Raw genomic sequence first — 16,171 nt, 5'->3', positions numbered from 1 at the left:
TTCGAGCCGAACCACATTTGGGTGCCGAACGCGTCTTAATACAGCCAGTTCGGTCTCGACGTGCGAGCCGTCTCTCGTTTCGATTACTTTAATTGCGTACGGCTGCTTTGATAGCCTGTTCTCCACTCGCAGCACTCTACTGAAGCGCCCTTTGGCTATGACAGCCTTGACGGCATACTTTGCAGACACACGAGGGTCAACACGTCTACTCCCACTGCACGCAGACGCCTCTTTCGCCCACCTGATTTGATGTTTTCGTCGATGGTAACGCGGCCGTAGCACCGTCTGCACAGAACCGGCTGAAACACTCGCAGTTTCGTCCACCATCTTCGAATGATGACAGCCCATTTTACACTCTCATCGAACCGCCGTAGTATTATTCGTGTGAAAACCACGACGTGCGGAAAAAGCAGACGCCGGCGTTGGCGGGAACTGTAGATTATGTATTACGATGATGATAGTGCTTGCTTAATACGTGTACAAAGCACGCGAGTCCGTCAGAGTGCCAGCACGCTTATTATTCGCTTTTTTTTTTATTTTCCATATAAGAAGATAATATCAGGGTTCTTTACCTGGCTTCAGTAATGAAATCTGTACTATAGAGTATTGAAGTGCTGGTGGGCTTTTCTATGGGCCAGTTTCGATTTCGTTTTCCAAAAGATGTGTTTGTACAAGTGGGTCCTGACCCTGAGCAGCTTGTTTCAATACAGCAGTGAGCACCAAGGAGGTTATATAGGTGTGGAGGTGGCGCCCCCGTAAGTGAAGCCGGTCGCCGCCATATTGCAAAAGGAAAAACTCGGAAGCAGACGACGGAGTGCGCTCTGTTGTCCCGCCGTCGCAGTTGTCTTTGGGGACGGTGGCATGCTTTTGTAAAGCAGTTAAACATTTTACGAGGACATGGTGAATTCGTGCGTCGCTTATGGCTGCACAAATCGCAATAAGAAGACTCCTGGGATCACTTTTCACGTGTAAGTGTCCTCACTTCGTTCGCTGACGATTGTCTGTTTTTCCGTGCATGCTGTTAAACTGGAAACAATTTGAAAGGTGCGCATACATGTAATACATGCGTACAGTTGTATCGACGAAAATTTTACGCTTTAAATGTTCGCTGACACGACGTTGTGCGTGATTTTTAAGTGTATGCACGAAGTACCAAATAATGGGGTGCAGTCTAGCTGGACGTACCGAGCATTATTGGTACGAGTAGGAAGTCTGAACGCCCTTAGACTTCCGAGATTTCTGGTGTTTTCTTGCAAGTCAAGACTGACGGCGTGCATGCATATTTATCCGGCGCATGGATATCGAATTTGATGCATGCGAGGAATTGGCAAACGCAACTTCCATGACGTGATTATCCGTGTTACATGTTTCCGAAAGACTGCGCGCAGCGTTCTACCTGGAAACGTGCCGGTCGAAGAAGTGGTTAGAGAGCTAAGGACGGTGACCAGCTCTGACCACCTCTGCTCCATGTAAAACAATTTTATCTCTAAAATAAGGTGCCGCCCGTTTCATTGCCGATCCCCCGCGGTGGGTTGCGAGCGAAGCGAAGCCCCCCGCCGGCCGCCCCTTCTTTCCTCGAGATAAGCGTACGACAGCGACCACGCCCTGGACAAGGTAAATGTAAATGGTAGCGAAGCTTCCATAGAAGCCCATACGTTCAGAAAATGGCTGCTCGTCAGCTGCTCATGGGGCTTAGCGCCATCTGCGTGAGGAGGGAACACTTCCGGCGGAACAAAAAATAAAGCGGATGTGGCGCAATATCCGGCAAAAAGTGACGTCATTTTGTTGGTACTAGCGCGAAATTTGACCTCAAAATATTTTTCTTAGGCCCCAGATCGCTAAGGACTCGCGCTACGGCGAGCCGGAAAGCCGTTGGCGAACGCGCTTGAAGCCAACGCTTGCTAAACCAATATCGACCCGTGACTAAACAGCGGTGTTTAAGTGTACCGTCGTGGAATTCTCCTTGGTTTTACCAGGAAATTTATTCTCTGAGCTTTTATTCTGCTTTCGTGTCATCTTCCACAGCGTGAATAAAGTAGGCAACAGTGTACCTCTTGTGTTTGCAGCGTTGCTTATTTGCTTCGCGCATGCGCAGGGGACTTAAAGAGCGCATTGCATACGTGCTTCAGTTCTGACGAGAAGAAATGACGCCTGGTCACGCCAAAATAATGATTTTTCAGTTTTATTCAATGATCACAATAACGCAATTTAACACACCCTACACAATGAGCAACAAATGTCATAATAAGTACAAGAAGTGCGTACACTACGTGCACTATGTTTTGCCTTTTGTTCCGATAAATTAACCTTACGTGTAACGTATGAAGACATGCGAGTTGTAGTGATTGTAGCGCGACAGATAACTTAGCGATCTGCTCACCGATAACAGGAAATATAGTAGGCACCGCGTGCTCACGAAGGAAACCCGGTAGCAGGAATACTGATCCAGAAAATCCAGCAAGCACACTACTCCGAACCGTTGCCCCGGTGTCTTATCTAGAAGAGAGGGCTCGCCAGGCGTACGCGTGTTGCTATTGCATCCTTGGAAGACCACATCGTTTCCGCGAGTACCGAAGAAAGCGTTCGGAGTGAAATGTCAGCCGCCTCGTGCCGTTGTCCGTTGAACACCGTAGCCAACACGTTCACCAATGATGAAACGCACCTCGCAACTTCGCGCACACCAAAATCAAATTCTCATCACAATAATTCACAGAACGCATGGAAGTGCGAAACACCAGAACACCTGAGGGGGCGTGTCGCCGCAGACGAACTTATGAGCGCCTTTCCATGCACCGCAAGGGCTGCACTGAATGACAATGACGTGCGCCTTCCTTCAGGGGGCGCTAAGAAAAAGGTTTTTCGTAAGAATTAAACACTGTCGTACATTCTTGGCACATTGCGCCTACAGAATATTGTGGGGGAACTAAATGTAATTTGTAAAACATAAAGATTGCTTTACGTTTGAATAAAACTTGGTTTTTCGCTATTAGTGTTTGTTCCCTCCAAACATAGTCGCGCTTCAATCGCAGCACCCATAGGCTATGTTCCAATTCTGGACAGCATCGTAGACAGTCTACGCTGACAGCTTAGAAGACAGCATCGAGGTCATGTTGTCCGACAAATGGAACGCGTCTAGAAGACGTCTACGCGACGCGATGCCACCTAGCGTCGAGAAGAGAAAGCTAAGAAAAAACAAACGTAAATGTTCTTTCTTTAGCCTCTTTCGTGTTCAAACCTATGAAAAAATTAACGTAGCTTACATTGAGCGCCTGGAAAAGCGCCTACTGGTGTACAGACGACCATACCAGTGAGATCCGAGCGACGCGAGCATTGCTCTGAGCCGCCATCTTGTTTGGACAGCAAAGTAGCCTGCATCGTTTTTGTCTTTCTCGAAGCTGTCTATTTTGCCGGCTACGTGAGAATTGGAATGGGACTTAAGATGGCCGCTGTCCACTTAGCTGTCTATTTAGCCGTCTACGGTGAGTATTGGAACACACCCATAAACTCCCCTTGCTGGTGTCGTTGGCAATAGGTTCTGAACCGTTTTTCGCCCGAAGCTTCGCGACCTATTTGAATCGACCTTGCCCTGGAGAGCGAAGAGCAACGGCGTTCGCAGAAGCGGGGCGACGATCTTTAAAGCACGCCACACGCGCGCACGTCGCGCCATCTATGTGGCCACCAAGAAAGCGTGCTGAATTACATGGTGTATATAAATAGCTCGCCGTTAGCAGGCTCAAAGACGGTGCTGTCGTGGCCTAACGTCTAACGCGGCGGGCTGCAAAGCGAGAGGTCGCCCGTTCGATTCCGCGCGTCGGAAAGAATTTCTGAATTATTGTTCTTTGTGGCTTTTCTATATATATACATACATATACGGTGAATGACGGGGACGGACATTTTCCAGCTGAGACTGTCCATATAATTACTATCGCAATAAAAATATTCTTCTGAATTTCCGGTACTGGAGTCCATTTCGGGCTGCTTCGTCCGCTTTTTGGTTTCCTGAAATACCAGCATGGCCAGGTATCCATTGGAACTTAATGTAATGTCCATCAATCTTAGCCTTATATCAGATGCTACACTTTGGTGATTACCATGCTTGTGCCTGTTCCACATACTTTGTGGGGCTGCTTTAGAATCTGTAAATATCACCCATGTTTTTGGCAGTTGCTGTCGTAGTATCCGCGATGCGCAGCGCCTATAGGGGCGCCACTGAAAGCCGCCTAGCGGCGGCCGTTGCAACCGCTCGCGGGTCGCGTAGCAGACGCCTCATTTGCGCGCGTGCGATTCGCCGGTTGTGCGCGTCCCAGATAATTACTTTTGCGGCAACAGTGTGCGCAAAGGAGCCGCACTTTATAATAGTGGACATGTGTCCGATGTCACAGCTGTGTGGGACGACAATGTCCCCATACGCGACAAGTGTTTGTCACAGACAATCGACAACAAGCTTCTCCTACGAAGTGGAGCTCATCGTAAGTACACCGCTTTCTTTATAACGTCCCGATCACTAACGCCTGCATGTGTTGGCGCGTGAACCAATGTTTTTTCTCGACACAGTAGCTTCGTTTACGTGCCATGTGCTGATATAGTAGATTTTGAGGGAGCGCTGTCGCACCGGCGTATAGATTTCACAGGGTCGGCCACGTGAAGGGTCAGCGTTGGTAAAACTTTGAAACCAGCACGATAAACTTGTGAAAAAAATAAACGATAAGCTTGTCATCATCGGTGCAGAAGCGCACAGCGAACATTCTGCACCGATGATCGCATTCCAGTGCCATCAATACGTAGAATGCAGCCGATTTCGTACAGCACACGTGTGATTCCACGGCGCTTTTTTAAAGGAGCCGTCACCTGCCCTACATTCTCTCGCATTGCGCTTCGCGCCATTCGTTTTTCAAGAGAGCCAAGGTATCGCGTCTTATCAGTAATAACAACCTCATGTGAATTGTAGTGTCTACAATGCAGGCGAGGCGACCAAGTGTAAACGTAGTAGCGTTCGCTGAAAACGTAGCGACAAAAAAGAAATAAAAACATGGTAATCGTTCTAACACTGCCGTAAACAAAGCGCGATTGCTTAGCTTCTACGTCGTACAGCCGCAATCCACCGCCGCCGTCGCTTTCGCTCATGAAATAGCACCGAAAACCTGTAGATGTGCGTTCCTGGCGATTTTTCGTGTGTGTTTGAGCAGCCGACAACGCAGCAGTTATTTTTCGACATCGCTGAGGCCCGCCAGAATCGTTAAATCACGATGAAAAACACATCCATCCGTGCACTCGCGTATAGACGCTCGCAGGAACACTGGTCGCCGGGCCCCGCGAGCGCTTCCGAGGCGTGGCGGCAGATGGCGTCGTCGGCGCTTCGCGCATCGTCTATAAACTTAAGAGCCTCTTCAATGCCATATAGCTCAGCTGACGTAGAAGATGTCGCTCTCTCAAGACGATACGAGAGGGATTTTCCTGTTGAGGGCACAAAAACTCCATATGACGATCGACGTTGGCTTGTAGAACCATCTGTGAATATGTGCGTTTCGGCTGCGTATTCTTTATACATATACTCCAACGCTATCTGATGAATTGCTGCTTGGGGCATTTTCCTTTTTGCACTAATTCCGGGGATATACGGCACAATTTCTAGTGGTGACAGTGTCCAGGGTGGGATGTTCTTTGGCATAATAGGTGACGTGTGAGCAGGGATCGTAGTACGTGCGCCTATGGTTCCGACGGCCTGCCCGAAACTAGATGTAGCACTGGCTTTAGAAATATTCTTTAGAAAGTGGTTCTTGTTGTGAAGAACGTGTCTGAGGTGAATCCGAAGTGTCTCCTGCGAAGCTATCACTTCAAGAGGAATACATCCGGCTTCTGCTACAGTTGCTACTCGAGACGATCCCTTTGGAAGGCCGAGACATATTCGAAGACAGTTGTTACGTGACGCTTCAAGTTTTCTCTTGCTTGTATAAGACATATTATGCAGGATGGGCAGGTAATAACGCAAGGTCCCGTCGACGTAGGCCTTTTGAAGGAGCACCATTGTTCGGCAGTTGCTGCCCCACTGTGACCCGGCTAAAAATCGGAATACGTGCGACGCCGACGAAATCTCAGTCAGTTTCTTCACTTGAGGAGACCATGTGAGATTCCTATCAGTCGTCACCCCAAGAAACCTTTGTGTCTTCACGTATGGAAGGGTGCGACCACCCAACACTAGTGGGTATTTTCCATTCTTCTCCTCGAGAAAGCCATAGCAACGCTTTTGTCGGGGGACAGTTTGAGACCTCTTGAATTTAGGTAGGCCGATATGTTTGCCAGCGCTCTCTGGAGACGTTGTTGGGTACGTGTTTCTTCGGGAACGCGCCGCACTCCAAATGCAGATATCGTCCGCATACAGTGTGATGCTGACGCCACGGGGCAGGTTTCTTTTCAGATGGATAAGCACTAGATTAAGTAATACCGGGCTCAACACAGCTCCTTGCGGTACTCCCTTTTCGACGGCATGGAACGTTGTAGGGCCCTCCGGTGTACACATGAAAAGTTGGCGCCCTTGAAGATAGTCTGCAATCCATGCGTAAAGCCGTCCTCCAAGACCAAGGGTTTCCAAAGCGTCAAGTATTGCTTTGTGATAGACGGAATCATATGCGGCCTTAATGTCTAAGAATAACGCAGTAGGTGTTTCCGCAAGCCAAATTCTTCTTCAACTGATGAGATCAAGGCAATGACATTGTTAATGGCAGACCTATTTTGACGGAAGCCATTCATTTCCTCCGGGTAAATTTTCTTAGTTTCCAGAAACCAGTCGAGACGTTTGTGAATAATTTTTTCGAATAGCTTCCCTACGCAACTAAGCAGAGATATGGGTCTGAAGGAGGCGTAATTTGTTGGCTGCTTTCCTGGCTTCAATATAGGGATAACTTTAGCAAGTTTCCATTCCTTAGGAACCTCCCCATTTATCCACGAGGCGTTATAGTACTCCAGAAGACGTAGGTGAGATGTGGGGCTTAAGTTTGCGAGGGCTGCATAACTCACGCCGTCATGACCAGGAGTTAATCGCTTGTTCGTGTCGCTGATTGCTGCCTTAAGCTCGTCAATTGTGAAAAGTTCCTCTAAGTCAGGAAAGGTCGCTCGAGGTGTACAAGTCTGATGATTTGCAATGTTCAGAGATGGCGTTGCCCCGCTGGAAAGGAGCCTACAGTACTACTATGCCACCTCTTTCAGCGATGCGCGCTCATGTATAGTGACAGCGCAAGAAAAGGCTAAAGCTGTTGCGGCTCCTTGCGAATGCCTCTGATGACTCGCCAGATTTTGCTCAGCGGTTTTCGTATATCCAGCCTACCACAAAGTCTTTCCATCTTTTTCGGTTCAGTTTGGTTAAGTAACGTCGTATGTGTCTTTGTGCCCGTCGGCAAGCTCTGAGGTCCTCGATATTTTTTGTACGTAGAGCCTTCCTTTCGGCACGCCTTCGAATGGCACATAATCTTTCGAATTCTTCGTCGTTAGTTGGTAGATTACATCGTTTAACGAGAGAGCGAGTGCTTTTTTGGAGGCAATGAGCTATTGTCGGTATTAATTCTGCATTCGTAGTCGAGGCTGTGATCCCTTTGTCTACCGCTGCTGTGTAAGCGTCCCAGTCTACCGACTTCAGTGTCACTTTCTTGGGCGACGTCCGAAGATGACGGGCAGAGATTAGGATAGGGTAGTGATCGCTTCCTCGAGTCTCGAAGTCTGTACACCATCCAAACATTTGGACCACTTGACTTGAGACGAATGTGACATCGATGCAGCTGACAGTCTTCGGATTTTTCAGGTAAGTTATGCTGCCATCATTTAAAGGGGCCCTGCAACACCTTTCTTAGTTATATTGGAATAGTCTCATTATTGACGTATGACTCTTCACGAGTCATATGCCGCAAAAATTTTTCGAATCCGTCAAGTATAAGTGGTGTTACCAAATTATAGAGATCACGTTCCGCTAAAGTCCCTAAAACTTCGTAAAGTAGCGACATACGTGCATGAGAGCGCGCCTCCTCTCTTTTCTCCCTCCCCTGTCCTCTCCGAGGCTGACGCCGCGTCGGTATTGGCCAACGGCCGTCACGTGGTACCGCTCGGAGAGCTCGTGTGTTTGTAGCCGCTCGCGACTGCCATCTTTGCTCTCGAAGTGCGGACTCGCTGGTGCTCACCGCGTGTGTTTTATGGATGCGCACTTTCCATTCCGCGTGCGTTGTGCTCTGAGATTGCTTGCACACAAATCCGGCGTCACGGTTGCTTGCCATGGGCTTCTGCTGCGCTTTCGGATGCCGAAACAAATCAAGTGATGGCAAGAAGCTGTTTATGATACCGTCTGGGAAGCGCAACGAGTTGCGAAGAAAAGCTTGGCTACACCGAATCGGCAGGGAGAACTTTCGGCCGACGTTTTCGACGCGACTATGCGAGGTAAGTTCCTATCCTCTCACTATAAGTATTCGTCGAGGTTCGCGCAAATCGCTGCGTGCTATGATGCCGTAGACACGCCTCAGTTAATTGTCCAGTACGTCGCTATTCCTCACACGTTTTATCACTGCTTTTGCGGGGTCTGTACTAAGTTTATTTTTTCCCAAGATAATATGGTTACGTTTTCTGCTTGACGCGATGCACCCACAGGTTTGAGTTCGCGGTATAGGTTTGTGCGCCTAGCATGGCATGCCGACTACGGAGGCACGCCGATCGAAAATGTGATTACGAAACTTCAGAGATTCGGCGCAGTTATTTTGGAGAAACAAAGCTGCAGTGCGAAAGCTCACATTAGGAGGGGTACTCTCTGTTTGTTTTTGTTTCGTGCTCGGTTTTTTCCCGGAGCAAATAGCTTTCTCTGGCTCTTTTACGTCGACAGATCTGCCGGTGGACTTGCGATAGAAGGTAGGTAGGCAAAGCGTGCGTGCCCAACCGAGTCGCAGGGTGCGTTCATCGTTTAGGAGCCTCACGTGTACGTGTTATTTAGCTCGAAGGTTTACGTGCCATTTCGTGTGGAGGTTTATATCCGCGAGTGGCTGTCCGCCGCGGTGGAGCAGAGGTTGTGGTGCTCGGCTGCTGACCCGAAGGTTGCGACCGACCGCGGCGGTCACATTTCAATGGAGGCGAAATGCTTGTGGCCAGTGTGCCGCGCGCTGTCAATGCTCGTTAAAGAACACCAGGTGGTCAAAATTTCCGGAGCCCTCAACTACGGCGTCTCTCATAATCATATCGTGGTATTGGGACGTAAAACCCAGATGATAATATTATCCGCGAGTGGACCTATCGCGAAGGAAACGTTTACGGTGGCAGGCTAGTTTATTCGTTCGCTTGCTCGTTCATTGAGCACTGAGTATAGTTCGCATGTCAAGTACGTCTACGGGGCGCACTTGCGCGCTATGGTTGGTGCGTCTAATCTCTTAACAAAACAACCAACGCTGTCTAAATGTATGAACTGGAAATGATGTACGCCTTCTGGCGCATTCTTCTTTCAGTGAAGCTCCGAGCTGCTGCTTGCACTGACAGTCATTGCTCTCATCACATATCTTTTTTTTACATGGCAAATCTTGCCGGAGCGCTATCTTGCATTCGCTTTTCGTTCATTCTAAAGTGCTGTTAAGATAGACTAACATGAGCAGCAATGCATAATGCGTACTATAAATGAAATTATTCTTCCTAGGACCACTTTTCCGAGGACCAGTTTGAGCCTCTATTTCTGAGCAAGTTCGGAATAAAGAAGCTAAGACCTGGTGCTGTGCCAAGTATATTCAGACACCGGACTTTACCTAAAGCCAGGAAGCCACCTTTGGAACGTAAGGATGGTAGTCCTAAAATACTGCTGTCTGAACTTTTCTTTTTTATGTACACTAACCAATTTTTTGGCACCTTTCTACAATTCAGGTGCTCTACTGCCGAGAAATGCATGTTCATCAGATACCCCGACGTTGAAAGGTACTTGCATGTTCATGGTATTTATTCAGCTTTAGGTATTAACTACATTATTAAGGCGAAAGCCTCTGATGCCTTCTCAAACGCGAAAATTGACCGGCGTCGGCGCCAACACGAGTGATGCAGAAAATCATCGTGACGCGCTGACGTCACCACATGACTTCATGATGACATCTCAAATACCGTAAATTTGGGATGTCATCATGGCATCACGTAAAGTCACGTGATGACGTCATCACGTGACATCGTCCCTTGGTGGAATGTGGGCTGATCACGGAGGCAGTGCGATGATCCGTGAGCGGCCCAACGATCACGGAGGCAGTGTAAAGCGACGATGTACGTCACCAATTTTGGCGATCTGTGACGTGATGTGATGACGTCAGCACGTGATGCCTTTTTGCATCACTCGTGTACACGCCGACTGTGAATTTTCGTGTTTGATGAAGCATCTAAGGCTTTCGCCTTAATATGTTGGCCAATCCCGGAGACAGTGTAAGGGGAAGCGCACTATGCTGATGCCCTAAGAGGCATCATATGACGTCATCATTTGACATCACATGGCGATGCCGCCCTCGAGAGACGTAATGCTTGACTTGGTGACGTTATTTCATGACGTCATCTTTGATATCGGCACGTGACGGTAACATTGCAAGCAACGTAATGTTTCACAGGATGTCATCACGCGACCTGTTGCTTGATGACGTCATCGCGTCATGATTTCCTACGTAACGTCACCACTTGATCCCATGGGTTTTTGTACCATCGTATGGTAACGCCGGATTTTTCGCTTCACTGGCAATAAAATGCTTTCCCACGTGTAAATAACCCTCTGAGCAGATTGTAGTGGTGGTTCTCTACAGGTCCGCTAGACATCCGCATTCGCAGGATCGGGACGGTATATGCGTATTTATGCCCTTGCTTCGCAGCCTATTCAGCACATGACATGCAGGCCTGCTAAACTCGGTACAGGTCACGTGTTCAAGTACCCATTTCGTAGCCGTGGTTCAAAATGAACGCAAGCTTTCGGTCGGTTTCAAGGATTGACCTCATGCACATGTTTTGTAAAAATATTGGAACATTTGCACCAATGAATATGGTCTATTTGTTGTTTTGGTCACTTAACGTTCTTATGTACTTCCAGCGTCTTCATCTGGTAGCGGTATTATCGTGGGTTGCTGCAACTTGCAGGGTGAGTATGGTGCTACAAATAATTTATTCGTAGGAAGGTCTTCGACTGCCCTTTCGCACCTTGTTTTATGGGAAATGCAGCTCCCGAAGCCAATGCCAACAATGTGGGTGCTTGCCTTCTGCTTGCAGCTGCTGCACATCTTGACTGTAAGGTGCCATTGCTACTTTGTGCATACGTGGCGTACCACTTATGCGGCATGTTTTTTTATGCCTACAGCATCCCCCAGCAGCTCAGGTTACCTGGACAAGCTACACTCAACAACTGCCTCGTCTCAAAGGGGTGAGAGGCGTATAAAGCAAGTTGTAGATGCTGTGTAGCTGGTAGCAATGACATAATATGCAGCAGCTCTTTGCAAGCTTGCTACAGTGTTGCAACACAATTATGCAAGTCACTGCATTTCCTGTATGCGCCACACAATCTTGCAGGTCAACAGATGCTTTCAGAAAATGCGCCTCCTAGTACTAACGAGACGCTTGCGGCAGACACCGATTGTGAGTTTACGTTGCCTACGCTGTAGCACTCATATGCAGCTTTATTAATCAACGTCTGTTTTTCATGTACTGAGCAGCCCTAGCATCCAGTCCGGACAATGTGGATGATCTGTATGAGGAACTGCCTGAGTACGCAGCGCATAATGCTTTTTCGCGTAGGTGTTGTCAGCAATTTCGGCTTCTGAAAGTCTCTTTCACACAATTAATTGCCTGTTTGTTTCACATTTTCAGTCATTCCAACATCCGGCGATGAGTCTGTGTCAAGCTCCTTTCCGCAGGGTTTGTACTTAATATTATGCGACACTGAAGTAGTAGAGTTGCGTGCATCGTCTAAGAACTACTTATTTTGCTGTGTCCCGAACAGCTTCACAAGTCAGTGAGCACGCAGGCGCCGACCTTCTGCTGAAAGCTGCAGCCCATGTCGCAGGTAAATTTTCATTGCTGTTTCGTGCAGCCATTGTCTAGCTCTGCCTAAACTGCATGGTGTCTTTGTCAACAGCATCCTCAACCAGCGCAGGCATTCTGAGCAGAGCTGACTCACAAGCTGTAACATCTGAAAACAGAGGTAAGCTGTAGTCCTTTGAATTTTGCATCCCTGGCACGAATTGCCACCGAAGTTAATTCACACAGTTTTATTTGCAGCTACCCCGACTGTTTCCTACGCTTCTGAACGTTTGGAAGGGGCATGTCATAGTTTAGGGCAACCAAAGAAAATGGACCCTGAAACTTCCACTTTTATCGTTGGTATGCATCACTTGTGTTTTCTTCCATGCTACAGTTTTATTTACCGCAGATATCTAATGTTGTTTTATTCGTAGATCCAACAAATAAACTGAGAGAGAGCCCACCAGTACAAGTCCCTTCGGACGGTAGATACCTTTCACCGGATGCTGTAACTGCTCTCCACCAGAGGATACAGGAATTGGAAAACAAGCTCCAACGTACGCAGAGAAGCCTGGCACTTACACAGCAACAGAAGAAGAAAGTATTGCAAGAAAAGAGCAACCTCCAGAAGCAAATTAATCACTTTTTAGCCCCTGACCAGTTGCAGTCCTTAGAAAGGTCATCAAATGGAAAGCAGCGTTGGTCACCGAGCACTATACAGAAAGCCCTAAAAGTTAGACTGTCGTGTGGTGCCCGCGGATATGCCGTTGTGAAGGAACTTTGCACACCTCTTCCAGCTGAACGCACATTACAAAGGCACTTAGAAAAGAACAAATTTTCTCCAGGTGTGCTTCATGACATTCTGCACTGCCTTTCTCTGAAAGTAAGTGGATGCGGCACTGTTTATAACAAATTGACTTTTATATCTGAACATCCGCTTTCATTTTTCAGGTCAAGGTTATGGATGACCACGAGCGGCATGCAGTCCTAATGTTCGACGAGATTCAACTAACAACAGGTCTTGCTCTTGATCAGTCAACCGGCGTGGTAGTTGGCAGACCTACGATACATTTAGCTGATGGGACGCTGCCAGAAGACACTCTGGCTACGCATGGACTAGTGTTCATGCTAGGTGGTGTGACCACGCGCTGGAAGCAGACAGTGGCCTATCACTTCACAGGGAACTCTTTTAGTTCTAGTGCTGTGAAGAATGTCATCCTCGACATAATTGAAAAGTGCGAAAAAATTTCCTATTTACGTAGACGCAGTGGTCAGCGATATGGCCGGTGGTAACCAGGCCCTTTGGAAAGAGTTTGGCATAATTGTCGGCAAGCACTGCAAAGCATCTATCTCATGCCCGCACCCATCTGATGCAAGTCGCAGGTTGTATTTCATAGCAGATGTTGCGCATCTCTTGAAGAACCTTCGCAATCATTTTACAAGAGGGCAATCATTTTTCTTGCCAGATGACATAGTGACTAAGCAGAAGTTGCCATCAAATGAAGCTAAGATTGAGCACGTAAAGGCTCTTGTGCAGATTGATGCCAAGCTTGATTTGAATCTCGCGCCTCACCTGAAGCCAGCTTGTTTAGAGCCAGGACATTTTGAAAAGATGAAAGTAGGCCTAGCCTATTCATTTTTTAATCATGATACAGCAGCTGCCATTCGTTTCCTAGTACAACAAGGAGACCTCCCCAAGGAAGCCCTCACAACTGCCTGGTTTTTTGAGACCGTTTTCCGATGGTTTAAGTTATTGACATCGAGGACAACAAAGCTTGCCATTAGTAAGCTTGATGAGCAGAAGTACAGCGAAACGGTTGCATTCCTCAATAATGTCATTGACTTATTTGAAAGAATGCAAATCGGCAGTGCAAAGAAAAGTGCTTGGAAACCTGTGCAGACAGGAGTGGTCTTAGTGACAAGAGTAGCACTTGAATTGCAGGAATACTACTTGAACAAAAAGAACTTCTTTTGTGTGCTCTTTAGCAGATTCGGACAAGATGCGCTGGAAAACTTATTTTCCACATTGCGCTCAAAAAATCCAGTGCCAAGGCCCCTTGAATTCCGCTGTGCCATTCGAGCTGCAACAATGGCACAGTTTTTAAGACCTAGCAAAGATGGCAGCTACGCTACTGATGATGGATTTTTTCTCACTGGCCTGAATACCTCAGCTGGAAAAGCTTGTTCCGAGACAGAAGGCACAGCATTTTCTGCCCTTCCTAATGAAATTCTTGAACTGAGCAGTGCAGAACAAGAATCGTTAGACTACCTGGCAGGGTACGTTGTGAGCAATGTGCTGAAAAACGCAGTACGCTGTAGTGAGTGCAACGCGTCAATTCAATCGAACAGTGCGGGCACTCTGACACGCCTGAAATCCTACACGAGTAACATTAACCTTGTCATACCGTCGCCAGCAGTTCTACATTTGATTGAAACTGCGGAGGGTTTATTTCGTGCTAACAGTCGAGGCCTTCTGCAAAATAAAGTAACTATTGCACAGCTAGAATCGTCTGCTAAGAGTAATATTACATCAGTAAATTGCTTCCCATCTTGCCATGATGTTGAGACGAAGCTGCTGAAGGTGTTTTTCAAAACAAGGCTACACATTCTTTTGAGGAAGGAGAATGAGCGTGCAGCATCAAACTGTTCAAATGTGAAGTGTGGTAGTCGTAGTGTGGGAAAGCAAGTGGCGACAACTGGCGTAAGGTGAGAACCGCCTAATTGATGTCTCCCATTTTTTCTACTGAAACGTTGCTCTTTGCTCGAGGAATCGTCCTCCACATTTTCGGTTTAGTTTCTTTTTCCTAGTCAGTGTTATTGAGATTTTGTTTTCTTGATTGCATTTCGTTTATAATTAAGGACTTGTTATATAATAAAGCCTGTTGACTTATATGGCAATCCACCTTGAATTAACACCATACATTTTTCTTGCTGCATTTCTCAAATGTGTACGCTCGTCAGCACGCACCGGTGTTAAATTGCCGTTTAATGACAGCACTACTTATTTGCTTATAGTACTTAGCGCAAAGGCGTTATTGCATTAAACGTGAATGACCAAACTTACCAAACAGCTTGCGTTGTTTAAACTCATGCGTGCATGTTATGTTCTCGGCACTGTAATTATGTACGTGGGTGGCTTCAAACGCAAACTTGTAATGTATAATTGTTGGAAAATAAATCTCAAACATGAAGCTTTTGTGGTCAAGCACGAATGGCATGAAGTTTCTTATTCTTCATTTCAGCTCCATTACGACAATTTAACACAATACGGGTGTGAGATCGCACTGTATTGCAACCTTGTGGCAGACTAAAAGTAATGTTCTCAGCATGAGCTCAACGTAATTGTGTTAGCTAGCGTGAGTGAAATGCGTCCTCTGGTTAGTTTGCGCTTCCTTTCTTGAAAACTCTGCGCTCGCCACTTTCCTATCAAGGATGCTTTTTAATAACGCGCACGCCATTCGTGGCCTGGAAGTACCGCGCGCCCGGCGATAATGCAAGGAAAGGCACGCGAGATTGATGGTTATCGGGACAGGAATACGCCCCATAGCACGCCCTTTTTGTGAGATTGCTAAACAGTTAACAGGAAATAGCGAGCGCAGTGATTTGGTGAAAAAAAAATAACAAGTGACCCAGATGCTGAATATTGTTCTGTGGGAAAGAGATGCCTCAATTACACCCTTTTGTATTGCAGTGTACAGTGCGATACATAATACAGGCACGTATAGCTGCATTACCTATTTTTACCCAACCGATACTTCAGAACGGCTACCTCTAGTGCGTACTGGCAGCCTCAGTGCGTCATTGGTACGCGCGGCGAATTCGCCTCGCGAGGGCGACGCGTACAATGTATAGGTTTCAGAAGGCTTCCTGTAGAGCGGGACGTTAACGTTCTACATCACACGTGTCGTTTACAAACGTGTGCTAAGATCTCCTAAACAACATATAATTAAAAAAAAAGGATATCAAGAGCTAGAGGGCTAGTGCGAATGCTTAAAGCGCGCCGCCTGGCAAGCGCGCGCTCACTTTGCGAAGCGTCGTCTGCTACGCAGGAGCAAGGTAGGTGGCGCCACGTTCGAAAAGAGAGTGCGAAGGAGAGGAGACCGAGGAGGAACGCGCGCGGAGGAGGAGAGTGTCGCTACTTTACGAAGTTTCAGGGACTTTACGTTCCGCAGCTTTCTCCCTCAAC

The 16,171-nt window shown here is 47.4% G+C and overlaps 1 protein-coding gene across 1 annotated transcript in view; it reads right to left on the bottom strand.

Annotated features, from left to right (window-relative positions):
- The window catches only part of LOC119381308 (serine/threonine-protein kinase H1 homolog), a 24,855-nt gene extending 24,462 nt beyond the window's left edge, over positions 1 to 393 (bottom strand). Inside the window, exon 1 of the mRNA XM_049412372.1 lies at positions 1 to 393. Coding sequence (XP_049268329.1) covers positions 1 to 348 — 348 coding nt within the window. The 5' untranslated portion in view covers positions 349 to 393.
- Between the last annotated feature and the right edge of the window lie 15,778 nt (positions 394 to 16,171).

The sequence above is a fragment of the Rhipicephalus sanguineus genome, chromosome 1 (genome assembly GCF_013339695.2).
Source record: "Rhipicephalus sanguineus isolate Rsan-2018 chromosome 1, BIME_Rsan_1.4, whole genome shotgun sequence".
NCBI lineage: Eukaryota > Metazoa > Arthropoda > Arachnida > Ixodida > Ixodidae > Rhipicephalus > Rhipicephalus sanguineus.
This window is presented reverse-complemented; position numbering and strand designations above follow the sequence as displayed.